Below are 25,106 nucleotides of genomic sequence, written 5' to 3' on the forward strand. Positions count from 1 at the left end.
CAACCCGACTCTTCCTGGTCCTATTGGCTCTGTAATCTTTCCTCTGAGATGTTTTCCGGTTCTGCCCGACAATCACAAGAGGTACAAAACTCAGTGTTTACAAGTCGGGGTCGCTCTCAAAGACTGGAGAGCGAAGAGAGTGAAGCATCAAATCATTTCTCTTTTCCAACAATGCCGGCAGGTGCCAGTCCCATTTATTGAGCGAAGATGAAGACGATGCAATCAATCGTGCAATCAGGGAATGTCTGTGTGAAAAGGCTTCAGTCTTTATATACAGTATATACATTGTGTCGATACATGGCTAAGGCCATTAAGTCTTCTTTTTGTTTCTTGTAGTATTTGTCCTTATACCTACTCTAATCCATTTTAAATCATTTAACTGATACTAATAGGTTTGTTCAGTTTACGTTGTAGTCACAGAAGGTTTGAAAGTAACACCATCTACAAATACCTTTTATGTCATTCAATTATTATTTCAGGGACATCACTACAGCATGCTAAATATGCTAAGCTACAACAAGGTAACTAAACTGGGCAGAAATGTTAGGTAATGTCATCAAAAAGTATTCATCAGCTTACCTCCACTGGCTAACTACTGTAGGAACTTCTCATGTACGAGTCTTTCATCAACACTATTTTCTCTTTTTACCCAACTTTCTTTACCTGTAAGTTGCAAATGGAAGTTTAAAAGAAGTATCACTGTGGAAGCTAAATTTAGTAGAACTTGTAGCTGAGACACACTTCAGTATGACATTCATGGTAGTCAAACCTTAACCGTGTAAATGTCACAGTGGATGATTCTATAATCCCCAGTCTGTACTGAGAAAGGACAGGGTTTATGCGCTGGAGGAGTGACTTAAGTTTGCAGGAATGTTGGATAGTTGCATCTTGAATAAATCCTTTAATGGCGAAATAAAGCCCTTCCTGTCCACATCAGGATGATATGTTATCGGACTCTTAAAACTAACAACAATGCACTGGCGTAGATCGCTAAAACATGCAATGTTGCAAAGTATCATCAGTAAAAAACAAGTCTGCTCTTTGTCAATTTCATGGCTGTAGTTGGCACAGTAGATGATCCGATACACACAAGCTTAACATAAAGTATCGCTATGTTTATGTAATCGATACCTGTTTTGGTTTGAATTTCTCATTTACATTGATACTAAAGTTGTAGATGCTCTGATACACACAGTCTGTGTAACCAAATGTACATGGATACTAAGGGTTATGAATTGAAAGTGAAAGATTAATGAATGGTCTGTCCTCACACAACTACATGTTCTGTACATGAGGCCTCACCATGCGACTGATTAAAACCCTGCATCCGTTTGAAAAGGGCAGGAGCAGAATGTGCATTCCATCGGCAGCCTCTAATTTGAGGAATGTGGTGCACGCTTTCCCCATGCCTTGAAATTACAAGACATTATCCAATTTGAAAATAAAATCTTTGCATTTGTGAAAACAAGTTAAATACCATTAACTAGGTAGGCTTACCCACACAACTTCCAAGTTTATACAAATAATTGGGAGCACACAAGGGCAAGAACGGTGACATCCAGATGATGCAGAGGGAGCAGACATTTACATTTCTTCAGTCTACATCAGTGAACTCCCCGAGGACTGCCTGTTCTCACAAACCCTCACTCCACATCCAGCAATACTGCTGGGGTTCCTGCGGCTGCAACAGCTGAATGCATTATTTCCCCCAAAGTAGTGCTTGAAGCAGAACATTTTTAAATACAGAAAAGCCCATGGTTGCCGTGCACAGCATGATGTAGCAGAGCAGAGTTACAGCTGCAAGTGCTTCTGTAAAATTGGATTGAGGCCGGATGGGGAAAAATGTATCTTTACTTCTAGGAAGCAAGCAGAAAGACATCTTCTAACCTTGGTGTCACGTTTCAGGTGCTATATAAATGTATATAGTTTAAGCATATGGACTAAAAATCAACCTAAATCAAATTGTATCTTTCTGAAAATGCAAATGCGACCAAAAGGAAGCAGCATATTTTTGCTCTGAGTACCAAACTAATTATCAGTTTACAGAGTAAATGTGTGTCTTATGTGTGTTAGTACACATTTTGAGGGAATGGGTAAGTGGGACTTTATCCTCTACGGTATGTGCTGTACCTTCTCTCTTCATGCCCATTGCTAGACACTTCTGGTAGCGGCAGTACTGGCAGCGATTCCTTTGGCGCTTATCAATGACACAGTGTTTGCTGTCACGACAGGTGTAGGTCAGGTCTTTGCGCACCGTCCTTTTGAAAAAACCTTTGCAGCCCTCACAGCTGTATACCCCATAGTGTTTACCTGAGGAGAGAGAGAGAGACAGAGATGGTTCGTCGAGTGCATACAGAGAATACAATCTTTGCCGAGGCATATTTTTACCTTTCGTCTCAGCGTATTATTGTCTAATTTACACATGAGGTTGTCAGTTTTGTGCCTGATATTGCTCGTCATTGTTTGCTTATCTGCAACTCAGTGAGAACCAGAAGAGCAACATAATGTGCGCACTGCGACTTTAATAGCAGCTCTTTCAAGAGACGTGAGAACTAAAAACCTTTACAGTCTGAGATAATATGCAGCCACACAAACATACAGAAACCAACTTCTGAGGTAGCAATAGACTAATTATGATCAAAGACCTATTACCGTGAACTGAGTGTGAGCGTGGGGGTTATGCTGAGGTGGCTGGGGAAGAAAAGAGGGGGCCTACTGAAGGTAAGCTGCAGGGGAGGGGCCTCACGGATTGGCGTTACGGTGCTGTTCTCACATCTTGTTGTGGTACGGGACAAATAGTCTCATTCTCAGAGCTCTTTTTTTGTTGTATATGATGGATTAAGTCCATTTGCATTCTCCAGGGTTGCTCAAACTGTTTCTTTGTTAGCTCTTTGCTGTTCAGACCACCAGAGAAGATAAATAAAGCATCCGAGCACAGTAAAATGAAGCGTAACTTGCTATTAAATATTGTTTTGATTTTCCCCTTTGTGTCCATGTAGCGGCGATGATGCAGGATGACACTGAAACTTTCCAATGAATTAGAAATCCAGCTTCATCTTGGCGGTAAAAAAAACCCTTTCCCATGAGTGACGGCTGAGAGCTGGTTTCCCTCCGACACAGCGCTTCTCTATTTCAGTCGAAGCTGAATTGAGCGTTGGTTTCATCAGACCGTACAATCTCTTTCTTTCATGTGCCTTTCTGCTGCTGCCCTCATATGCAGTTTCATATGCAGGAGCGGCTTCTTTCTGCCCCCTTGCAATTTATTCCAGATTTGTGAAGAATTCCACTGACTGTAGTCCTTCCAGGATCATTTCCCACTGCAAAAAGCTGCAGAATGAAGTTCTGCCAGAGCGGTCCATAGGGCTGTTCTCTGACCAAAGTTCATCCTTGGATCTTCTTTGGAGGTTTCTCATTGTGGTCAGAGCTCCATATTTAGTAAGATGCGGGGTAGTCCCACTTTCTTGTGTAATCCCAGCTGTTGAGAAATTATTTTTATACCTTTGCCAACAATTCTTCCCTAAATGTAACATACATTTCCCAGGAATTCCTGAATAGGCTTTGACTCGTGTGCACTTTTACATCTCCAATAAATGTAACTTTAGTAATTTCATCTTTATAACTTTCATTTATAAGAGTTGATTAAACCGACTGACATTATGGGTCATGTTGTACAGATAAGGCACCAACAATCTTTCAGTTTTTACATGACTCTTTAACACCAAAATAATTAAATTAAATAGACGTCCAAAAGAACACTTTTTGAATCTTCTTACTTTTTGAAGTAACGGTTTCAAAAAACCATCCGTAATAACGGCCTGTCATTTTATTTTAACTACTTAAATGCAATGATTCTTGATTTGTGCACTGCTTCCTGTGTGGACTGTACACATGGTCATTCAGTGCTCATTCACTCACCTGAGGAGCGGTCACCGCAGATGGCGCAGATGTGTTTGGTGAGCGATAGGACAGTGCCTGAGGGCTGGGCGGGCACCTTCATCACGCCGTTGAGGCCCAGCGGGGGCTTGATGTCCTCTGTGCTGCTTGACCGAGTTCATCGGAGAGTTCAGCTGGAACATCAACACACACAAACACACACGCCGACAGGTCACAGAGCAGCCAGGCGACATCCTACAGCACATTACACAAGCCCGTCTCATAGCTTCGCTGGTGCGGCATAGTTAACTGATAACATTATCTGTTGCATGAGGGCCAGGTCTGCTGAGGTGAAAGAGAAGGTTTGATTACACAAACTACATCTGAGTAATGCACATTGTCATGAACAATTTGCTACATTCAGAAAGAGAAAAGGATATTATGACTTCTGATACTCAATACAGATCAGTGGTCCCAGCAGCAGCTCTTTTGCCCTCTCTCATTGCTTCCTCTGTCTCTCTCCTCCCTCCTGTTCCCCCTCTGTTTCAGATCTAAATCTGGCGCAGCAGGATCCTGCACCACTCCACCCCAGGAACTCTTTTATTCATGCTCTCTACAAGCCCCGCTGGCGCCCAAATGTTCAGTGCTAGCATAACTCCACTGCAAAATTTAACAGTGCAGTGGAATAAAGAGACAGCATTTGTTTTAGCAGCGGTGCAACTGCAGCCTTAAGTCTTACTTCAATCGCTGGCTCCGCTCCCTCTCTGAAAGAAGTGACCTCTCTTCGCTTAAAGTGGAGAGCAAGGGGAGACCAATTATTATAACTAGCACCATGCTGTTTTCCAAAGGAGATAAACGTTGGAGGGGGCAGGATATAAATGATCCTAAAATAGTAAATGTACAGGATTGAACATGAGCTATGTAGCTAACCATTAGCAGCATCTGGTGAAACATTTGGAAAAGTAAAAGTACCAGTCTGCTTAAATAGGCTAACGCTAAAACAACATTCCACCAGGGAAAGAAAAGGGAAATAAAAAGGAATATATTCAGATAAGTGGATCCTTGGACAGACACAGCAGAGGGTTGGGGGATGGAGCTGAGTTGACAGAGCATCCACATGGGCTCATGTAGCCAAACGTGTTTTCATTACCACATGAGACATGTCTGATAACACATCATGGCTCTAAATTTAGCGGAGAATCGCTGTCTCTGTTTGTAGGGATCAGTCAAGACGGATGAAACATTTAGTTTTTATGATGAGACAAACAACATAGTCCAAGACAGTTTGTTGTCCTCAGCTCTGTCTACAGGGATCTGACAGAGTACATTAACTATGAAGTGGAAGAACACAGAGACGTATATACATCACGTTCACAAACATACAGTATATAAACCAAACAGCCACAGAGCACATATACAGTAGATGTTGATGCTGTGGCTCCCAATTTCTGCAAAGAGCATATTTATTTATTATCTCTGGAGCTGCAACTAGGATTCTTTTTTATAACCGAGTATTCTACAGATTATTATTACAGGTTATGTTATGTTTTCGTTTCGGTTTATTTATACGTTTGTCAGCAGGATAACGGAAAAAAACTAGTGGATACACTTCCTGTCTTTTACTTATGAAACGGTGAAACTTGGTGGATGTCTGCACTCTGAGTTCCCTTCTAGTTTATCAAGTAATAGGATAAGAACACTTTAAAAGAGAGAGCAGCAACATGTTTGAAAAGACAAAACAGTTGGATTTGGTATACAGTACTGGTGTGCAGTTGTGCATGTAGAAGGGAGTAGTGATGAAACAATTAGTTCATCAATCAATTAGTTGTTTGACAAAACTAATTAAATCGCTTTATCAAACAGAAACACCTATAACTCAAGAAAGTTATGATGGTATTCTTTCACTATTTTCTGACTTTCTATACATAATGATTATTGAAAAAATACATTCAAATAGAAAAGAACATTTGTACATGTTTGCCTATTTTGGTATGTGTGAGAGAATATGAGAGATATTAAAGGACTAATTTAGCAATTTCCATAAAGTTGGAGGGGCTGAGATATCCTGACCTTTAGTGCCTTGTATGGGTCAAGCTCTGGCCAACCCTGGATCCTACACTTCCCACAATGCAACAGCATCTTTCGTCAGACCGTCCATACCTCGTAGACATGACAAAGCTCCAGAGGCACAGAGGACATACACCAGTGTTTTTACAGGCTGACCTCTTTATGTATGGCACTTCTCTTTAACGACTTGAACATTATAATAGCTAAAACATGTACAAGTGTATGTTTTCTCTGAAAGTGCCAAGAGTTTTAACCTTTGACATTGATTATGATGCCATGAGGGTGAAGCAGCTGCACTGACACACACACATAAAAGCATTTACTGTTTAAACAGTACATACACAGATGCATGCATGCACAAGTTCACCTAAACAGAATCCACATGGACGTGCAAACACACACTTTTTGCACACAGACAAGTACACACTGAGATGCTGTGGCTCTTGGCATCTCATTTCACCTTACACTGACACAATGTCAGCATATACATTATTATACAGTGCTTACAGTGAGTGAAATATTCCAAACCACGGCGCTTTATCATCACTTCAAATAGAAATTCTGCATCATTTTATACACTTTCCACATAATTCTGCATGACATATTTGGTGTCACGGGAACTTAACTTGAGAAACTGACTAGAATTTCAAATATAAAACGTATGGGGGTTTGAATGTTTGGCTGCACTCGAATGATGGATCCACTGGTGGGTTCAGTGGGTTCAGTGGGAACTGAATGAAACACACACAGAATTGAATGGCACACACACACACACACACTCTCACACACACACACACACACACCCCTTAAGCTATGTCATTTTTTTGGGGGTTATTATGCAGCAGCTTCTGTGTAGTATTTTATAATTTCATTATTAATACCAAGGGAAAAAAGATAATTATTTGCAGAATATTGATCAAGTGGTCATAGTTTATGTTGGAGTAAATACTAAATGTGTCATTTAAACTACCATAAATGATTTGCACTATTTAATGAATAGTAGACACATAAGACAGTTATTATTATTATGACTATCTGCCTTGTGCTGGAAAAGCCTTTCTTGCAGGGAATAAGGCGATTTTTGGAAGCGTCGCCAAGACACAAAAGCATCCAAAGAAAAGCTGCATCATTTGTTTGGAATGAACTTTGGTGGCATGTGCACACACCCACATTTACACACACACACACACACACACACACACACACACACACACACACACAGGTCTTACCTCAGTTAAACACCTGAATCTAGTCTCTTCCTGTGCAGCGCTAACAGAGTTGTCTCTGATATCGTCTCTATCAAACCCCTCTTGTCTGCCTGACAGAAAAGACTCTTCCGCTCACAATCTATTTTCAGTAAACCTGCAACTCAATCTCGGCAACGTTACTCCCTACAGTGGGGTGGGCATGCTTGGGGGGGCCTTTCTTTCTCTTCTGCCCAAGGCAATGGACTCAAGACGGGGGGATTAAAGTGGCTCAGGACTGGTCCTGGAAATAGAATACATGTGCTCTCCCCTACAACACATACATGTGACTCTTCACAGGGAGGTATGCCTGCTGTGTGTACAGTCTCATCATCACAGGAAACCCCTTAACAATCCCCTTATCCCATACTGTTTGTGCCTTATTCTATTTTGAAGGATTGGGTTTAAACTTTTACAGACTAAGGCAGAGAAACAAACGAGGGGCATTTATCATCAAGGACTGGAAATGTAGGACGTAAGATTCCCTGCAGTACAATGTACAAAACAAACGGCTGAAATGCTCCAGTTGAATAACACAGCTTGATGTGCTGCAGGTGTTACGTAACATGTTGTGGAAGACATTCGATTAGTAAATCCAGTACAGGGTGACTGTCTGCTTGTGGGTGTCAGATTCTACACAGAATTGATACATCTGATTATATGTCCTGTGCCACCCGCCGGCTTTGGATTAATGCTGCAATTTTCAGACATGTAAGGTGATGAAGTAATACTCCCTCAAGGCAGAGGGTTCAGCTGAAAGATTTCACATTTGGTGAGTGGCTGCATTGATGAATGGATGCTTTCTGAATCTAATGCTAAGAGTGAGATATATACAGTTTAGTATATAGTATTTTTATTCTTGTAAAAAGACTGATATAAAAATGATGAAATATAACATTATAAAAACCATATCAAAACTAGAAGGGCACAAGGAAAGTGCAAAGCTCTGCCAAGGCCAAATGCCCTACTTTGCAACATTAACAAAAGTAAAATATAATGCATGCATCAGCCAGCGTGAAATCAATGCGTTCTTCCTTTACCCATGCTACACCCCTCCACAAAATTTTAGGAATATTGGATCAATAGTTTTTTTCATAATCCGAAAAAAATAACCTCCTTGAGAAAAATCCTAGGAGCAAAGCAGGTAAACTATTAGTATGCTATGACAACACACATGGTGGTGAAATAGAAAGAAAGCAGTCGTCCCTCGAGTGAACAGAGGAGAAAAGGAAAGAAGAGCAGAGAGACAGTCGAGGCCTCTGCTTAAAACGGGCTTAGCTTGATTCAGAGTCAGAGCATAGACTTTGCTCATAAAGACACTTCAAAAGGAGACATCAAATCCGAGTACAACACTCCTCAATGCACAACCCTCATGTGGAACTTCAGTTGCTTTCCAGTTCAAGGGCACCTTTTTTTTTTTTTAACACTGAGAAAAGTTATCTTCACATTATTCAAAACGCCCTCACAGAATTCCTTCATAAGGCTTTCCAATATGCAGTGGCACAACATGGCCAGGAATAGAACGCTCTACTTTACAGTTATGAACCACAATTAATTTGCTAACTATAATTTGCTTCGAGGCACAAAAGAATGTCCAAAGCTTGAATGTGAAGCAAAAGAATGTGTGAGATGTCACGATACAAATCTTATATTGATATCTAACCAGCTGCCCTCTGAGAGGTGAGGACAGGGATCAGGTCATGATGTAACCTCATGATAACCCCGTGTCACCTTTCACCTCTGACACCTAGTGACAATCACTTCCTTCTAAAAGCAAACTTATCTTAGTGGTCCGGCAAAGTATGGGAGGAATGAGGAAAAACTTTCTCCTCATCCCCGTGGTGTGAGTGTGTGAGTCTTATCCGGACACGTATCAGCACAGATGGGGGGGGGAATCAGGTTTCCACACAGGAGGTGTGTGTTAATGGGGCCGCTCTTCTGCGGCCCTTGGGGGTATATTCACAGTAAGACACCCTTTGGGATCAATTACAGCACTGTAACAAGTTTGAAAGACACCTGTTTGAACACGTATAGCTCACATACAAGCACAAATCTACAGACGCGTGGGTGCTAGCACACACAAAATACACAGAATAGTTCAGGTTTTTGCAGCTGAATTTAGGGGTCGTCTGCAAATAGATGAGTCATGCGACTGTACATTAAAAGTCCCACTCAAGATAAGGAAACAGAAAGGAAAGGATTTATTTTAGTCACTACAACATGTGATTTAAAGGGGCCCTGTGCCTGTGGAGTTTTCTTGTAAACAAACAAAGGTTATGTTTTATGTGCGTTATCGTGCACAAGACAAATAAAACAGGGACCCAGTCATGGAAAAACAGCTCCAGAGTGCTATTTAGGTAACAAAAACTTCACTGTGAACCTTAAACAATCCATCTCGACCTACACCTCAAAAAGGTTAAGGATATATAATATAAGTTTCAATATATTCTCCAAATGCTTTTCTGTTAGACTGCCACCTTTTCAGCACATACTTTGACATATTTACTTAGATGTCATTCTTAAAAATAAAAAATAAACACATTCATCGTGGTCTTCAATATCAGTGTTAATCCTGCTGTTGTAACTTTTGGGTTGCCAGGTTGTGAGTTTACATTGACTGACAGGAACATGGGGAAAACATTTAAAATATTATTTATGATGGCTTTTTACATTGCAACAATCCATTAAGTCTGTCTCTTCAATGCTATTACAGTAGGCCATAAATAAAATGTTTGTGGTCTTGATACTTCCTTCTCCATTCAAGATTGCTTGGAGAGGCTATAATGAAACGAAATAAGTCCTTCACTTACATGTGGGCTCACAACCAGTGGCAACCCAAAATTCATGAATTTTTGATGACTTATTAATGATCTGTAAGTGAATACATAGACTACTTATTAACCATTAATAAAGTCTTCAGTGACAACATATAAATCCTTCCGAGGTCTGCCTTATCGTACAGTAGCTCCATGATGGTTGCCAGTCAGCTCTAATAAAACACTTTCTCTTTTCTCTCCCGGTGGATAGAATTCAGTAGAAGCATACATTATTCTAGACAGCTCTGAGGTTTCCAACACTCACCCCATGCTGTGCCGCAACAGATAACATGAATCATCGAAAGCACTGCTGGCGCTTATGTGTGTGTGCATGTGGGTTTTGTAAGAAACTTTTGTTACAGTGAAAAAAGGATATTAAGACTATCAGTGGTATGAAAGGCAGCGAGCCTTACAGCAGTGGAGTGGGAATACGCAGAGTGACTTTCAGCTGTTGTCTCACCTCGGCTTGGCTGTATCTGCGTGTGTGTGTTTGCCTAAGTGTTTTTGGCATCCACGGGAGTGTGTGTGCGCATAGGGGTTGGGTTGTCGGCATGCATCGTGTATTTTTATTTTCTCGCGTCAGGTGTGTGTGTGTCTGCTTGCATGAGTTTCTGAATTTCATGTGTTCCTGCATGCGTGTGTGTGTTTTGTCTGCATGCATGTGCACAACTGTGTCCTTTCGGCTTTGTGTGTGGGTGGATGAGCATAATGGCTGTTTATTATAGGAAACAGTGCTGCTGCTGTGGGCACTGCACTTCCTACCACTGACACAGCAGCTCTGACAACCCTGGAGTCTCTCTCCTCTCACAACTGTCTTCTCCAACATTTCTGTCAGTTTATTCTCCTCCTCACTATATAAATTATTCCGAGCATTTGAATTGTGAAAACCTTTTTTTTATTTTTTAAAGACATAAATCACAATTTTTACTTTCAAACCTAACGTGTTTGGATTGGTTTGAACAAACGCTGATGCAATTTGCCTGTTTGGTTCTGTTTGTTTGGGCTGGTGTGGAAACTTTTAATCAAAAAACATTGTGATGACAAACATTTTTTTAAAGGTTTGATTAGCTTCCAAATGGTGCAGTCGATTTATGGCAGGGGTAGCCAACGCGGTCCAACGTAGTCGCCCGCAGGGACTACGTGAGTCGCCCGCAGAGCATGTTCTAAAAATAGCACTAGTCACCATGAAGCTCCGTCTAAAATTCCACTCTCCGATGTTACAAAGTTAGTGTTTGTACAAACAGGATATGATCTGAGTTAATGATTTCCTATAAAATGTTACAGAAGTCATACTTTGTACTAAAATATAACTGGTGTGATCTCAGTCAGGTCTCATTCATACAAAACTGTCAAAGATATTTACAGAAATATCAGAGATGTGATGACTCCGACTTTCAAATGTTGAAATAGATTGAGAACGTAAATAAATAATGTTGCATGTTTAAATATATGTTTCCTACCATAAATCATTGTGAGGAATAATTAACATTAACATGTGATCAGACAGTCTCTTCACATAAATGAATATTTATTATGTTATAATTATTAATGATAATATTATCATTAAAGGTGAACCGTGCAACTATGTTATTCAGGATGTTTGTGTCAAACAAGTAGCCCTTCGTATTACTCAGTACCCTTGAAGTAGCTGTCAGTATCAAAAAGGTTGGTGACCCCTGCTTTATGGTGTGGAAGCAAAACCAATGGCATGGGATTTTTTAAATAAGTCCAGTAACCAAATTTGTCGGCACGTCACCACGTGAATTATATTTTCCCTGATCAGTCAGAAAGTAAAAAGTCTACTTCATGTATTTTTAGCTCTTTCTCATGAAAAAAACTTGTCAGTCTCCACAATTTGACTTTGAAATTTGAAAAATGGTATAATCATATAGTCATGCGCATTGTGTCATATGTCATACAGTGATTCATTGAAGTGTTTCCATTGTCCATTAGTAAGTCCTCCAGTAATTAACTGACCAGCCGCTTCCTTTGTCAAATAAGCGATTAATATTTCCATTTTCCAATTGTAAATCATCCTGTGAGTATTCCACTACTGTTTCCACTGCCCACTGGTATATCCTCCAGTAAAGTGTCCAACATATCACTTAGTGATGAATCAAGAAGTATTTTAGTGTCAAAACGAGTGCCATTCATCGATTAATTCTCTAGCGTGTCCATTAGCATCAAGTCATTCATCATACTAGCGTCGTCTAGTATGCTACATGGAAATTAACTGAGTGGTATCTCTTTTGCCAAATTGCACACAATCCTGCAGCAATTTAAATTTAGACTTATTACATCCCGCAACTAATGTGGTTATCCATTGTCCGCCGTGCAGCAGATTGATGGACTGATAAATCCACTAGCATGTCGTCCAGCTTTTAATAGACTAATGTTTTTACTTGTTCATTAGCATGTCACAAAGGCACTGGTTCGCTGCTATTTTTTCCTGGCCTCTAACAACTTACCAGCTTTATAGATTACTGCTTACCCAATGAGTAATTGATTAGCTCCTCAAACAAGAAGCAGGAGGCTGATTCACACCAATTCAGTCAGAATGAAGTTGACTTGTACCTTTTACTTAATCTTACTGATCTGTGTCTGTTCCTTGTATGAAAAGGGTCAGTCTGGTGTTGTCAGTGTATCTATTATTGCTCAGCAACGGTTTTTTTTCATGTTAATGATTCAAAATGCTGTGAGACCCGTGTTTGCCTCTTTTATCCTATCTTTACAGAGCTTATGCTTTATATTGTTTTGAGAGATATCCCTTCCAACTTTCTGTGCACAACTACAGGTATTACAGGTGTGTAAAAAGTAGAATGAGTCCTATAGTTATAGTTCACAGACATGCCACGGCATATATATCTGTTAGCAGACAGTGTTGAGTTGCTGTAAGATCACACCACCAGATGCAATTAAAGCTTTATAGGGATTATTTGAAGCTTTAAAATAAATTTGTGCCTCTGAGGCATTTAAACCGTAAAGTCTAGAGCCGGCTTTAGGAGGCTGCTCTCGGAAACTTAAACCTAATGTTATTGTTTCGATCCCTTATAGCTGCCACCTCCTAAATGTCTCGTCTCCTGTGTGGCCCCACACAAGTCAGAACACACAGACAGGCTCCAGCGCTATCACACTACATACTGTCAGTTCTCTAACGATGGCCTACGGTCTGTTACAACAAACAACGGCGGTCACAAAGAACCGCCATTGGAAAGTACCTGAGCTATGACAGCTACATGGTACATTCTTAGCTATTTGCCACTACATTAATAATTCCACAAGCAACCACTCTGTTTCAGCAAGTTTCTGTTTTTACAGGACATACGGTCATGTTCTTGTTCACTGACTCTACTTTCATGATTGTCAGCGTCTTTTAACAAAACATAACATCCTGCACATGTTTCAGAATAAAAGCTTTCCAGGGAAGAAAAAGGAATTTTCTCCCTGGACTACTGGAACAGTGTGAATATGAAACAGATGCAGGTTACTTGCATTAATATCAGCAACAGCAACTTAACATGACTAATGGGAAACGTCTTACTAAAATATGATAAAGTTAACTCGTGTATCAGGAACACTTTCTAAAAAATAATGATGTTTTCTCTAAAATAAACTAAGAACTAAAGAAGTATGTGTTAAACTTCTAGTGAAACACAACTACATGTACATGTAAATCGTGCGCTCTAAAACAGCTTGTAATTGCTACATGGAGACAGCTTTGGCTAAAACAAAATTCTCCCCCCATCCATTTGAAGGTTGATTGACGTTAGAGAGCCTTAACTGTTCTCCTGGGACGCTCCACACAGCCTCTTTGTGCGGCCATTAGAGCAGTGTAACCATGATGTCATGCAGAGTGACTACAGCGAGGTCCATCAAAGACCGGCGCAGCGGAATGGCCCTTCATTACTCCCACACAGGAAGGGGCTGAGGTCTACTACGCTGCCCCCCACCCCCCTCTCTTGAGTGTATTTTGCTTCAGTCTCCTAGCAACCCTCGCCTAAATACGACGTACCCAAAACCGGCACATGACATCACCAATGCCGCTCATTTATAAGTTATTAAACTTTTGTTCAATTTCTTGTAAAACATTTACACCTTTTTCGCATTAGTGTTTCTTCTGTGTTCAACTCCAGAAAACACTGAAGCTTTATATGTATTTCTACGGCCTCTTGAGAGACGCTGGAGGCCTGTTGCTGGTTTAGGATTCTCAGGAAGGTTTCAGTGGGAGAGCGCAGAAAGCCAGTCGGGTACAGACTGAGGGAGTTTCGATGATGCAAAACCGATTTCTCCCGCAAAAAACAACAGCCAGACAACTCTCGCCATTGTCATTGGAAGTGTGAAATGTGTCTCACATTTGCGTATAATCTCTTCCAGCTGTTTGGAGAGTTGTGGTGCCTGTGATCGAATAATAGTCTGTATTGTCAGTGAGAATCCACCACTGACGGGTCTGATCCTATTGGGCATGGCTGTGGCCTGGCACCGGCCTCTGACCAGTTCCCCGGCGGAGATGTCTCACCATCTCTTCCCTCGGCTCCAGAAAAAAATGACAAACCTAATAACGGTAAAACCACTCAATGAAAGACAAAGTATGCATTTTGCATTGCAGGCAAAGTTTTTGTGGCAAAACATGTGTGACCCTCCCGAGAACAATGCAGATGCTTTTCTGATCTCCAACAACATACAGATATCCATGATGCACAGACTCGACTCGACAAACTAAGAAGTATGCAACCACAGTGTGTCAGTGTGTCTGGATGTTCGGGACAGAGCTCAAGGGGAAGTACTGTTGTTTGAGATGTAAGAATTGGCTGATGATAAAGGACCGTCTCTCTCTTTACATGTGGTTTGGCTGTCGGAGGATGTAAGATTCCAGTAAGAATGGCTTTTGTTCATACCGTCTTCAGCTTTCATCATGTTGTCATATACGTCTTTGATGTAGAGGATAGTTAAGGCTCATTGTTTTTAGATTTTTACCAATTTTCATTGGAAATTCCACAGGTTTCAATAAGAACCAGAGTGGTGCAAAAAGATTTCCACCTGGATTATATTTCCATCTAAAAATTCAGTTTCCTGCTAAAAGAAGACACTGGTGATTGCAGTTGATGGTAAACTATGTCTTCCAAGACACATATTTCCCATGGGAGACAATAAAGTAACTTTAACATGAATGAGAACAGCTTAGAAAGATACTAAGAAAGAAATAAAAATAACTTTTTGGTGTGGTGATTCTTTCTCTGATTCCTTTATTTTATGACGTACTATAAGAAGGAAAAATTAAACGTATGGTACATGCAAAATGTGTGTGGTCACAGGTAAGTGAGTTTACAGTGAGTGTGTGTGTCCATGCCTATGTGTTTAGGTGTGTGTGTGTGTGTGTGTGTGTGTGTGTGTGTGTGTGTGTGTGGTTAGCGAAGGCGGGGGTCTTGTACTAGCCTCTGAGTGGTTAAGTAGGGTGTAGGCTGAGTCAGCCAAGCAAGTCAGCCAAGTGTTAAGAGCAAGTGGCATATGCCGTCTGACTCAAATCACGTCTCATCACAAGTGCCGCGCCTCACAACCACAGGGCCGACACAGTCTTTAACCTCTGAGCCACGCCACTCACATCAAACCGCCATTCTCCGCCCTCGCTGAGCAACAGTCAGCAGCTTCTATGGTCTCAGTTATGCAAATTATGTTTTAACACTGGCACTCACACGACACTAGAGTTTTGGTGGAATAACCTAAACGGTACTTTTTATCCATCCCTTACTTTGGGTATTAAAAACAAGGTTTTCAATCATTTTTGACTATTTTAAATCCCTCTATTTAGCAAAGTGGATAAAGGAAGTGAACCTTTCCTCTTGCGCCGATTCTGAAGAGTGAAGGATAATGTTTCCCAGCACTGGCATCTTAAAATGGCTTGTAAGAGGAGGGCGGTGGTTGTTTCCACCCTGACCAGTGCATACAATAACCCCTTGATTGAAAAAAAGGGTTTTGTAGAGAACCACAAGATGATATAATTTCCGTATTGACACTGAAATTCAGTTATGGTATCGGAAGTAGTATTGTTTTTTGATATCTCCACCTATAATTTCAGGTTCATAGGCTGTTAATATTATTCACATCCATGTGTCTGTATTTGACAACTCAAAGAATACAATCTGAACAGCACAAATTGCAAAACAACAAAAAACAAGTGGTGGCAAGTCATTTTTTGCAGACTTTGACCCTTATACCAGCTGTTTCAGCAAGTTAAAAACAATGCAGCACTGTTAACTGAAAACCAGAACACAAGTCAAAAACATGTTGTAATTACTGTACATACAGTTTTAAAACGGGCAGTAACAGCCGTTACCTGCTCTTTATACAGCTGTTAGAAATGACAGGATTGGCAAAGAGGCAGTAAATATAAGTACCAAAAAAAGAAAAGCGCACCTAAAGACATTAAAGCTTTTCATGATGCCCATAATTTATACATTTACATGTTAGATTTCTACACTTAATATGTTATGGAATCACTAAAGCTCCCGTTCTAGATTCATTCAAATGAGACTAAGACAATAATGTTTTCTACCTAAATCCAACCTGCATACCAAGTGTGCCTCTCCGGGACAGAAACAGCAGCACAGATGAAAGTGATGGAATTGAAAAGGGTAGAAGAATCAGAGGGAGAGAGGGCTGGGGAGAGGGAAGGGAGGCTTTCTAGCAAAGAAAGATTCCGGCCGCTTTCTGAAAGTGCCCCTAATCCACCCTTAACTCCATTACATGTGGGACACTTCGCCGATAAACCCAACAATAGCGGAGAGAGCCCATCCCAAATAGCATCACGTTGCCGACGCACTAAAACACAATTATTCACAAACACAAAAAAGGGCAGCCACTGCATTTTGGGAGGGAAACAATTTCAATTTTAGATATGGCTCCAGACTGGAAACTGGGCCACTGCAGGCTTTGATGTCTTAATTGTGTGTGTGTGTGTTTTTTTTTTTTTTTTTTAATACCAAAGAAACTGAGGATTATTGATGGAACAAAAAGAACAGCGAAGAGACAGGAAACGGAGATGGTGTGAAAGAGACAAGGAATAAGAAAACAAGAAAGGAGAAAAAAAGAGGAATGAGGACAGCCAGGGAGAAGAAGAATGCAAGGATAGAGAAGAAAGCAAAATATGGCGGGAGAGAGTGACAAATAGGCCTGAGATCTAGAAGAAAGAGTGACAGAGCGATGTACTGTGGAATCCCAGTTGAATAGGCCTTGATTAACTGTGGCACGGGGTCAAAGCAGGGCCTTTGTCTGCTGGGGCCTGGCTTAGGAAAATTATAGTGTATGCGTGTGTGTGCAAGAGACTCTAATTTGCACTGAGACATGTGAATACAGTTTGTAAGACATGATACTCAACCGGTTCTCTGGTTAGATTATAGGGCAGCACACACAGCAAAACCTCATGAAACTATGGTAAAGGCTGCTGAAGATGAAGCTTTTAGAGTTAAATGAGAAGATCAATACCACTCTCATGTCTGTCCGTTTAATATGAGGCTACAGCTAGGAGGTGGTTAGCTTAGCTTAGCATAAAGAGTGGACGCAGAGGACGACCGCTAGACTGGCTGTCCAAAGGTTAAAAACATAATCGCCTACATCACCTCTAAAGCTCTCTGATTATCAAGCTATATAGTGTTTGTTGTAATATGTATGCATATTAGGCGTCTTGCTGAAGCTAGTTTGCAGAATTCTGAGTAATTCAGAGACTGTATTGAAATTCAAACACATCAGACATCAACAATTCTCAAGTGTCCACAGAACTGGAGAAATGAATATTGTTGATGGTAATCCTGTGTGTTGTTACTATAAGGAATTCTGGAAGCCTGGAATAAAACTCCTTTGTTGCACGTAATATAATTTCCCCAAACTGGAAAAGTAAGCGTACTTACATATATACATATGTGAACTAAGACAGCTAAACTAACATGTACTTCCTTCTTTCCATAATGAGTGACACTTAAAGAGAACTCAAAAACACACTTTTGAGTTCTGTTTGACAGTAGACGAAAATGTACTTGAAAAATGAAAGAAATTGACAGGAATTTTATATTTTATAACATGCAAACGCTTTGCTGCTGTATCTTACTCTGACAGTCTGTCTAACTTGTGATGAATGAGGTCAGATTCATTAACTCCCCCAGTCACTGCAGTTCAAGGTGCGTCTGTGTATTTGCTCTCATGTGTATAAAAGTAACCTTGAGGACACAATGTCTGTATAAACAGCGATATGAAAAATTTAAGTGTGTGTATGTGTATATCTGTGAATCTGTCACGGGCCTCACCTGGGGGCTGACGCTGGGGCCGTAGCCCATGCCGGGCGAGTTCATGGAGTGGGGGCCCATGGGTGAGCTGATGACGGAAAAGGGTGAGCCCAGGCCGTTCATGGGCGAACTCAGCGAGCTGATGGGAGAGTGCAGAGAGCCCGAGTGCCCCATGGACGTCGGGCTGAGTAGAGACGGGTGCATTCCCCGGTGGGATATGGGCGAGCCAAGGGGCGACGAGGTCAGATGGCCTGACGAGTCTGGTTGGAAAAAAGAAAGAAAGAGGGACATTAGAATGACATCCTGATTGATTGTTGCTGTAACGTTTTATAACGCTCACTGCTATCATCTCTAATGATAACATCTTAATGATGGTTTTTTCTCAAAACAAAACTTTTAAGAACCCTGTTTACGTACACCTTTAGACTTATTATAAGGGTATTTTCACACTTGAGCTAATTTGAGTTTGGCTCCAAGAATCGAGCACATCTGGTGAAGTGTGAAAGCAGATGTTAAATCTGAGCACGGTCCAGGAAAATGGACAATTCAGCAAAAAACACTTAATATCCAACGATAGCTCTTGTGAAAAACAAGAAAGCCTAACATGCGAGTCAACATGACTACGATTTCTACAAAGTGGTTCTCTTGCTCTGTCGTACACTGGCTCCGTTCCTTAAGAAGAGTTTACCGCAACACAAGTGCTTCCCTCAGGGATCTATGAGGACGGGCGGTATATCTATAATGCATGTTGTTGATGAGTGGAGAAGTGGGAGAGGTAGTGATAAAGTTAAGGTCATGTGTATGTATCAGAGCTCATATGCTCTTTCTGTCTCTCTCCTCCCTTAGACTCAGTCTACTCCGGACCTTGACTGAGCGGGCCATCTTTCCCTAGCAGCTGTCAACACAGAAGATATGGGACAGCACAGGCGGAGGGAACTGTGGTATGTCGCTGAGAATTTGACGACAGGGTTGAATGTGCACCAATAACAACTCCCTCCCTTCTGTCTCATCTTTCGACACTGCCTCTCTTACTTTTCATTTATGATCGACTCTGTCTTTCCTTCCTTTCTTGTTCTCTCTGCTACTTCTGTCCAATCTGCACATGATGGAAAAGGAAATCCCCCTCATTTGCGTTTCCATTTTCTTAGTTTATCCCTACAAATGTTGAATGGTTAATTTACTTAACGCTTGAACAAAGAAAATAATATTTCAGCTTTTTGAGCATTAATTTAATCAATACAATTGTTTTTAAAGCTGCAATGAGTAGTCGATAGACAGAACATTTATCTACAACTATTTATGGATTTATTTATTCTGGATTTAGTCATTGTCAAGCAAAATGGCAAATAATTGATGGTTTTACAATTTGCTGCTTTTCCTTACCTTACATGACAGTACATTTAATATCTTTGTGTTTTAGACTTTTGATTGGACAAAACAAGACATTTGAAGACGCTGTTTTGGACTCTGATCTTAATTGACTAATCAAAAAAATGGGTGTATAAAATACAAAAATGATAATAATAATTGCAAACACATGTATATATATTGGATATTATGTAGTTGTACCTTATGACTATTGCAATAAAAATATTAATATACAAAAAGAAAATGATTGTTAGTTGCAACACTAATAATTTTCCTACCTTATGTTAGCAGTGGACTGTCAGATAATTATGAACAGAATCAGTAAGAACAACATGATCAATGTGATGAGGTACCTATATTTTGGGGGTTAGGGTTATTCCCACTAGATTATTCTATTTCTTCTCAATTAAATTTTCCAAAACAGTATAGTATACCATATAAAATGATATATACACTTCGCTAGAACAATTTATCCAAATCACCCACTTAACACAGTTTAGATTCACCTCTGATGGTACTTCGTCCTAACATACCCTCCTCTTACACCCTGTCCTATTTTCACACTGTAACTTGGTGCTCTCTGCAGCGGAGACATATTATGTAATAAGTGTGGCTTGTCTATCACACTCCCACGTTTCATAAGTGACCAGGTTCCTGTGTTTCCTCGCAGTGGAATAAAACTGATGGATGGCTCAATTAGTTGACAGCCGAGAGTAACGAGTCCACTTCACAGCTATTTTCCTGGAGTGCTTTGTCTCTGTCCCAGCTGACTCTACAGGATTCCTTTCAAGTGCGCATGTGTTCTTTGTGGTGTGTTTCTGCTGTAAAGTGTGAACGCAGGACAAAAGAGGGGAATCTTTGCATTCGTTGTCCCCTGCATCAGCAATCAGAGCAGAAACCTAGCTGGCAGCTCAGCCAAGCCAAACACTTCCTGCACATCCTGCTTGCCTCACAAGCACTTCCTGCAAGCGCACACACACACACACACTTTTGAAAACAAACACACACTTCTTAATAAAGGGCTAACAACAGCTCTGCATCGAGCTGTATTAGTTCAGTGTTTAATCCTCTGACTGATACCCCTCAAGCTTTTATCCCTCGGATTACTTTTTTTCCCACTAAAATGTGCCCACACACATTATTCCTAAATAGTTAAATAAATAAATAAATAAATAAATAAAAAGCTCTCCCTGAGCTAGCAATTCCCGTAACCCTTCGCCAATTGGGTTTCAATTCAGGCAGATAAAGAGAGCTGTGGTATTAGGGTTGCCAATCTGCCATTGTAGGTCTCAGCAGGGGGGAGCTCAGCTGACAAGAGTCCCCAAAAGGCCCCATCTCCAGGGGGATGACAGAGACGGCCTGGGAGGTAGATCTTGCAGTTTACATCTCTCTCTGTCCCTCTATTTTATTTTTTTGGAGAAGAGGAAAAACCAGAGCAGAAAATGAACTGAAAAATCTCCCAACAGCCTCTCTGATGTTCTTTTTCCAGATGATCATAAAGCAAACTGTGTGGCTATGTTGTCATATTGAATGGTCTTATTTGTGAAAACCCCCAGAACATATAGATATATCACGACAAAATGTGTGTGTGTGTGTTTATTCTTGTTGGAGTTGGGTTGCCAGTGTAGGATTACAGCAGGATGAAAAGGACTCTGTCCTAATCCTCCCCAGAGAGGCGAGGATAGGAGAGAGGAGGAGGGGAGGAGGAGGGGAGGAGAGAGGAGGGGGAGAGGAGAGGGGAGGGGAGAGGAGGAGGGGAGAGGAGAGGAGGAGGAGGAGAGGAGAGGGCAGGAGGGGAAGAGGAGAGGAGAGGAGGAGGAGGGAGAGGAGAGGAGAGGAGAGGAGGAGAGGAGGAGGAGAGGAGAGGAGGAGGGGAGAAGGAGAGGAGGGGAGAGGAGGGGAGGAGGTGGGGAGGAGGAGAGGAGGGGAGGGGAGAGGAGAGGGGAGGGGAGGAGGAGAGGAGGGGAGAGGAGGGGAGGGGAGAGGAGAGGAGGAGGGGAGGGGAGGAGAGGGCAGGAGGGGAAGAGGAGAGGAGAGGGGAGGAGGAGGGGAGAGGAGAGGAGAGGAGGAGGGGAGGAGGAGAGGAGGGGAGAGGAGAGGAGGGGAGAAGGAGAGGAGGAGGAGGGGAGGAGGAGAGGAGAGGAGGGAGGAGGAGAGGAGAGGAGAGGAGGAGGGAGGAGAGGGAGGAGGAGGGGAGGGAGAGGAGGGAGGGAGGGGAGAGGAGAGGAGATGAAAGGAGAGGAGAGGAGGAGGGGAGGAGGAGGAGAGGAGGGGAGAGGAGGGGAGAGGAGGAGAGGAAACAAGGAAAAGACAGGAAAAAGAAAGGAAAAGAACCCAAGACAGGACAAAGGAGGGACAAGAGTTTTGTTGTCCATACATTATAACTGTCACATTGACACTCCTGCTGTATTTCTTCATATACCCCTTTGTTCCCAACCTGTTGAACTGAAAAGTGAAACAAGTTTTACCAGCAGTCTTGAGAAAACACGCCAAGCTCTGGCGAACGTTTGCACGGTTTGTGAAAAAAAGCATAAAATAAACACGCCCGCAAGATTAGATAAGCGTGTGTAAAAAAGCCAACCAGTGAGGGCAGGAGAGGAGAGGAGAGGGTAATAAAAATGATTGAAGCATCCAAGAAACAAGTCATCCACAAAAAGGTTGATTCATGTTTAGATAGGGGTTTAAAGTGCTTCTGTGCATCTGCCTGTCAATTGGCCTGGATCGCTGGGCACACAAAGGCACGACTGACAGCTACAAATAAGCAAATTAGGGCCCATCTTCCAGGCAGGAGCAGACAGAGCTCTCCACTTATCACTTCTGTAGTCCATACAACAATCTCCTATTTCTAAACAATGCTACCCTCCGTGACTCTCGCCTTTCTCGCCCTTTTGTTCTGCTGTTGGGTGTGATTACACAGAGGAAAATTTGCCAATTTGTGTTCTGGCTGTTCCTAACACGAGCATTTAGAATATGATAAATGGATGATTGAGATGAGGATGCATGATGAGATGAAAGGGGACAGTGCTCAACAGAAAAATGACAGCGTTCATCCAAACACTTGAAACAACCTTTGTTTACGCCTTTCTGACGGGCGATTGTGATAAATTGTAGAAAAATGACAGCATCTGCCATTTGTTCAGCAGCAGAAGGTGGAAAACCTATAACAGAAAGCTGGGTTTGAATGCAAGTTTGATCTCGGAAGTGCAATTTGAGAGGCTGAAATCCACTTCAAGCTTACTTTGAAAGCACTTTTTTGACAGCGCCAAAAGACTCTTGAGAATGGTTAGGCATACCAGAGTCTACAGTTCACGTGCAGTTACTTTGTAACCGCCAACCGTCTTTTACCCATGAAGTTGACTATCCCCTAACTTTGACAGGTATTTTAATTGCCTAAACTTAACCATACCTAAACTACAAAAAGGTGGCAGATCAGAAAGCGCTCCTGTGAATAATCTTTAGAACAGTCATACGAGTCATTTTGGGAAGCCCATACAAACAATCTATATTGCCATTTAGGTATAATGTCCTGTTGAATGAAAAGCTATTGGAGTGGAAGAGGAGGATGTTCTGTAGTCTCTATAGTTACACTGCGTCACTGATACTCTTTGACTAATTGTTGGCTGGGAGAGCACATCCTGAAGGAACACAGCAGAGGGTGCATTATGTGTCAGCTAAACAGACCCTGTGGAGAAAGGTGACTGAGTGGGCCTCTGTAACAGAAACGTATCCCTTCGATATTCTTTTTTTCCTGTCCTGTCATTTACAACCTCTCTCTGATGGTGTGAGTTGAGTGAGACACAAGGCTCGACTGAGTTCTAGTTTCTTCCATAGTAGTGGTTCCCAATTTGGGGTCGAGAATCCCACAATTAGCCTTAAAAGATGGGGGGTCGTGCAATGATTAATGTGACAGAAGAAAGATATGTACTTCTGCTTCACAAAATCATGTTTATTTTGGCCTTCTAAAGTCATTTTAAACCATATTTTGTATTCCTTAGCTGACAACTCTAATTAAGCTTTCCCCCTTTTCTTGATGTTATTACAAACTTAATCTAGTTTTTTTTATCGGTTTATATAATGGCTATCTGATATGTAGCCCATGCTTTCTAAGGCACATAAGCCTACATGTAGGGCACTTGGATACAAATGTGTTATGTTTTTGAAAGCACTTCATAAATCTACTGGATCAAATGACTTCTTCAAGACTGAATTGAATCTAGCAGGGAAAATCCCCCTGTTGAAATGTCGAAAGCTCATCACATGCAATCCGTGATGAGGGGTTACAACACAAAAAGATTAGAAACCATTGCCTTAACACAGCTTTTATAAAGACTACAAATGACTCAGCTGGCCGCAGAGCTTAAACCAATGCTTGCATTCCCTAACTAGCCCATGAGCTCGTGTTGCCTCTGCCGACAGCAAAGGATGATGCATTATGGATGGAAAGTGCACCCCCCCACGATAGTCTGAACCATCCTGTGAGCAGATGAAACCTCTAAGTCGGTCTTTTTCTTTCTTTTGTTTGCTCATAAGTAGCTCCTGTAGCTTCATACTGTCAATTACTTGTTCACCTTACTTCTGGACAGTGATCTGTTGAGTCTTCCTTTTATAAAAGCACATTTACAGTCATAAGCATGTGCCTAAGCACAAGCAGACAGATGCTCATTTTTCACTGCGCAGCTAACTCTTCTCCTCTATTATTCATCTAGTGGTGCCACGGGGGAGATTTAGTGGAACACGAGGACGTGGGATGCAGCAAAAACAGAACTGGAGAGCTCATAAATCTCAGTAAATCACATAATTTACGTCCAAGTTGCCATTTTTCCTTTAAATCTCTTCAATCACGATAATTGAAATTGACTGTCAATAGTCCCATCATAAAGCTTTGGGTAGTCCGCACTCCCAAAAGGATGCATAGAGCAGTGCCAGGTTAATACTCCTATAGCTTCCATCAAAACCCGCATTCTCCTGAGACGTTTTTAGAGCTTTCACTACAACACAAACACACACAAACAAACAAAGAAATGACTGGCTACATGCAGATCCCTGAGCACACAATGGGTTTTCTATACCACCCTGCTGGCAGTGGGTCAGCCGTGGGATGATGCCATAGTAGAGCAGCCAGGAAAGAAACGATCATTTCATGGATTGACTTTGGCGTAAATTAAGCAGTTTTCATGAGTCACTTGCACTTGCACCTGCACCGCAGCGAGTAAGCAAACTGTGGTTCTTTACAGAGAGAAAACTGGATGAAGCTGCCGCCTGTCAACAATAAGGCAGCCCCCATTCTTTTCTTTTTTTTCCATCTGTTGATTGGAGGCGACAACAGATTTTTTTTATTATTCACAGGGACGTTTTAGGAAAGGCAGGTGAGTCAGTTTTTGAAGCGCACTGAGCGCCAGAGCACAGTCAGGATGAAACGCTAGTCATTAGCATTTCTCAGGATGTGTTCAGAGGAAGAAGAGAGA

The 25,106-nt window shown here is 41.5% G+C and overlaps 1 protein-coding gene across 1 annotated transcript in view; it reads right to left on the reverse strand.

The window, feature by feature from the left end:
* Nucleotides 1-25,106, reverse strand: part of rxraa (retinoid X receptor, alpha a) — a 96,854-nt gene that overhangs the window by 19,999 nt on the left and 51,749 nt on the right. Inside the window, 4 exon segments of the mRNA XM_029444121.1 lie at nucleotides 2,131-2,310; nucleotides 3,916-4,042; nucleotides 4,044-4,067; nucleotides 18,295-18,533. Coding sequence (XP_029299981.1) covers nucleotides 2,131-2,310; nucleotides 3,916-4,042; nucleotides 4,044-4,067; nucleotides 18,295-18,533 — 570 coding nt within the window.

Source organism: Cottoperca gobio, chromosome 12 (genome assembly GCF_900634415.1).
Source record: "Cottoperca gobio chromosome 12, fCotGob3.1, whole genome shotgun sequence".
Classification (NCBI taxonomy): Eukaryota; Metazoa; Chordata; class Actinopteri; order Perciformes; family Bovichtidae; genus Cottoperca; species Cottoperca gobio.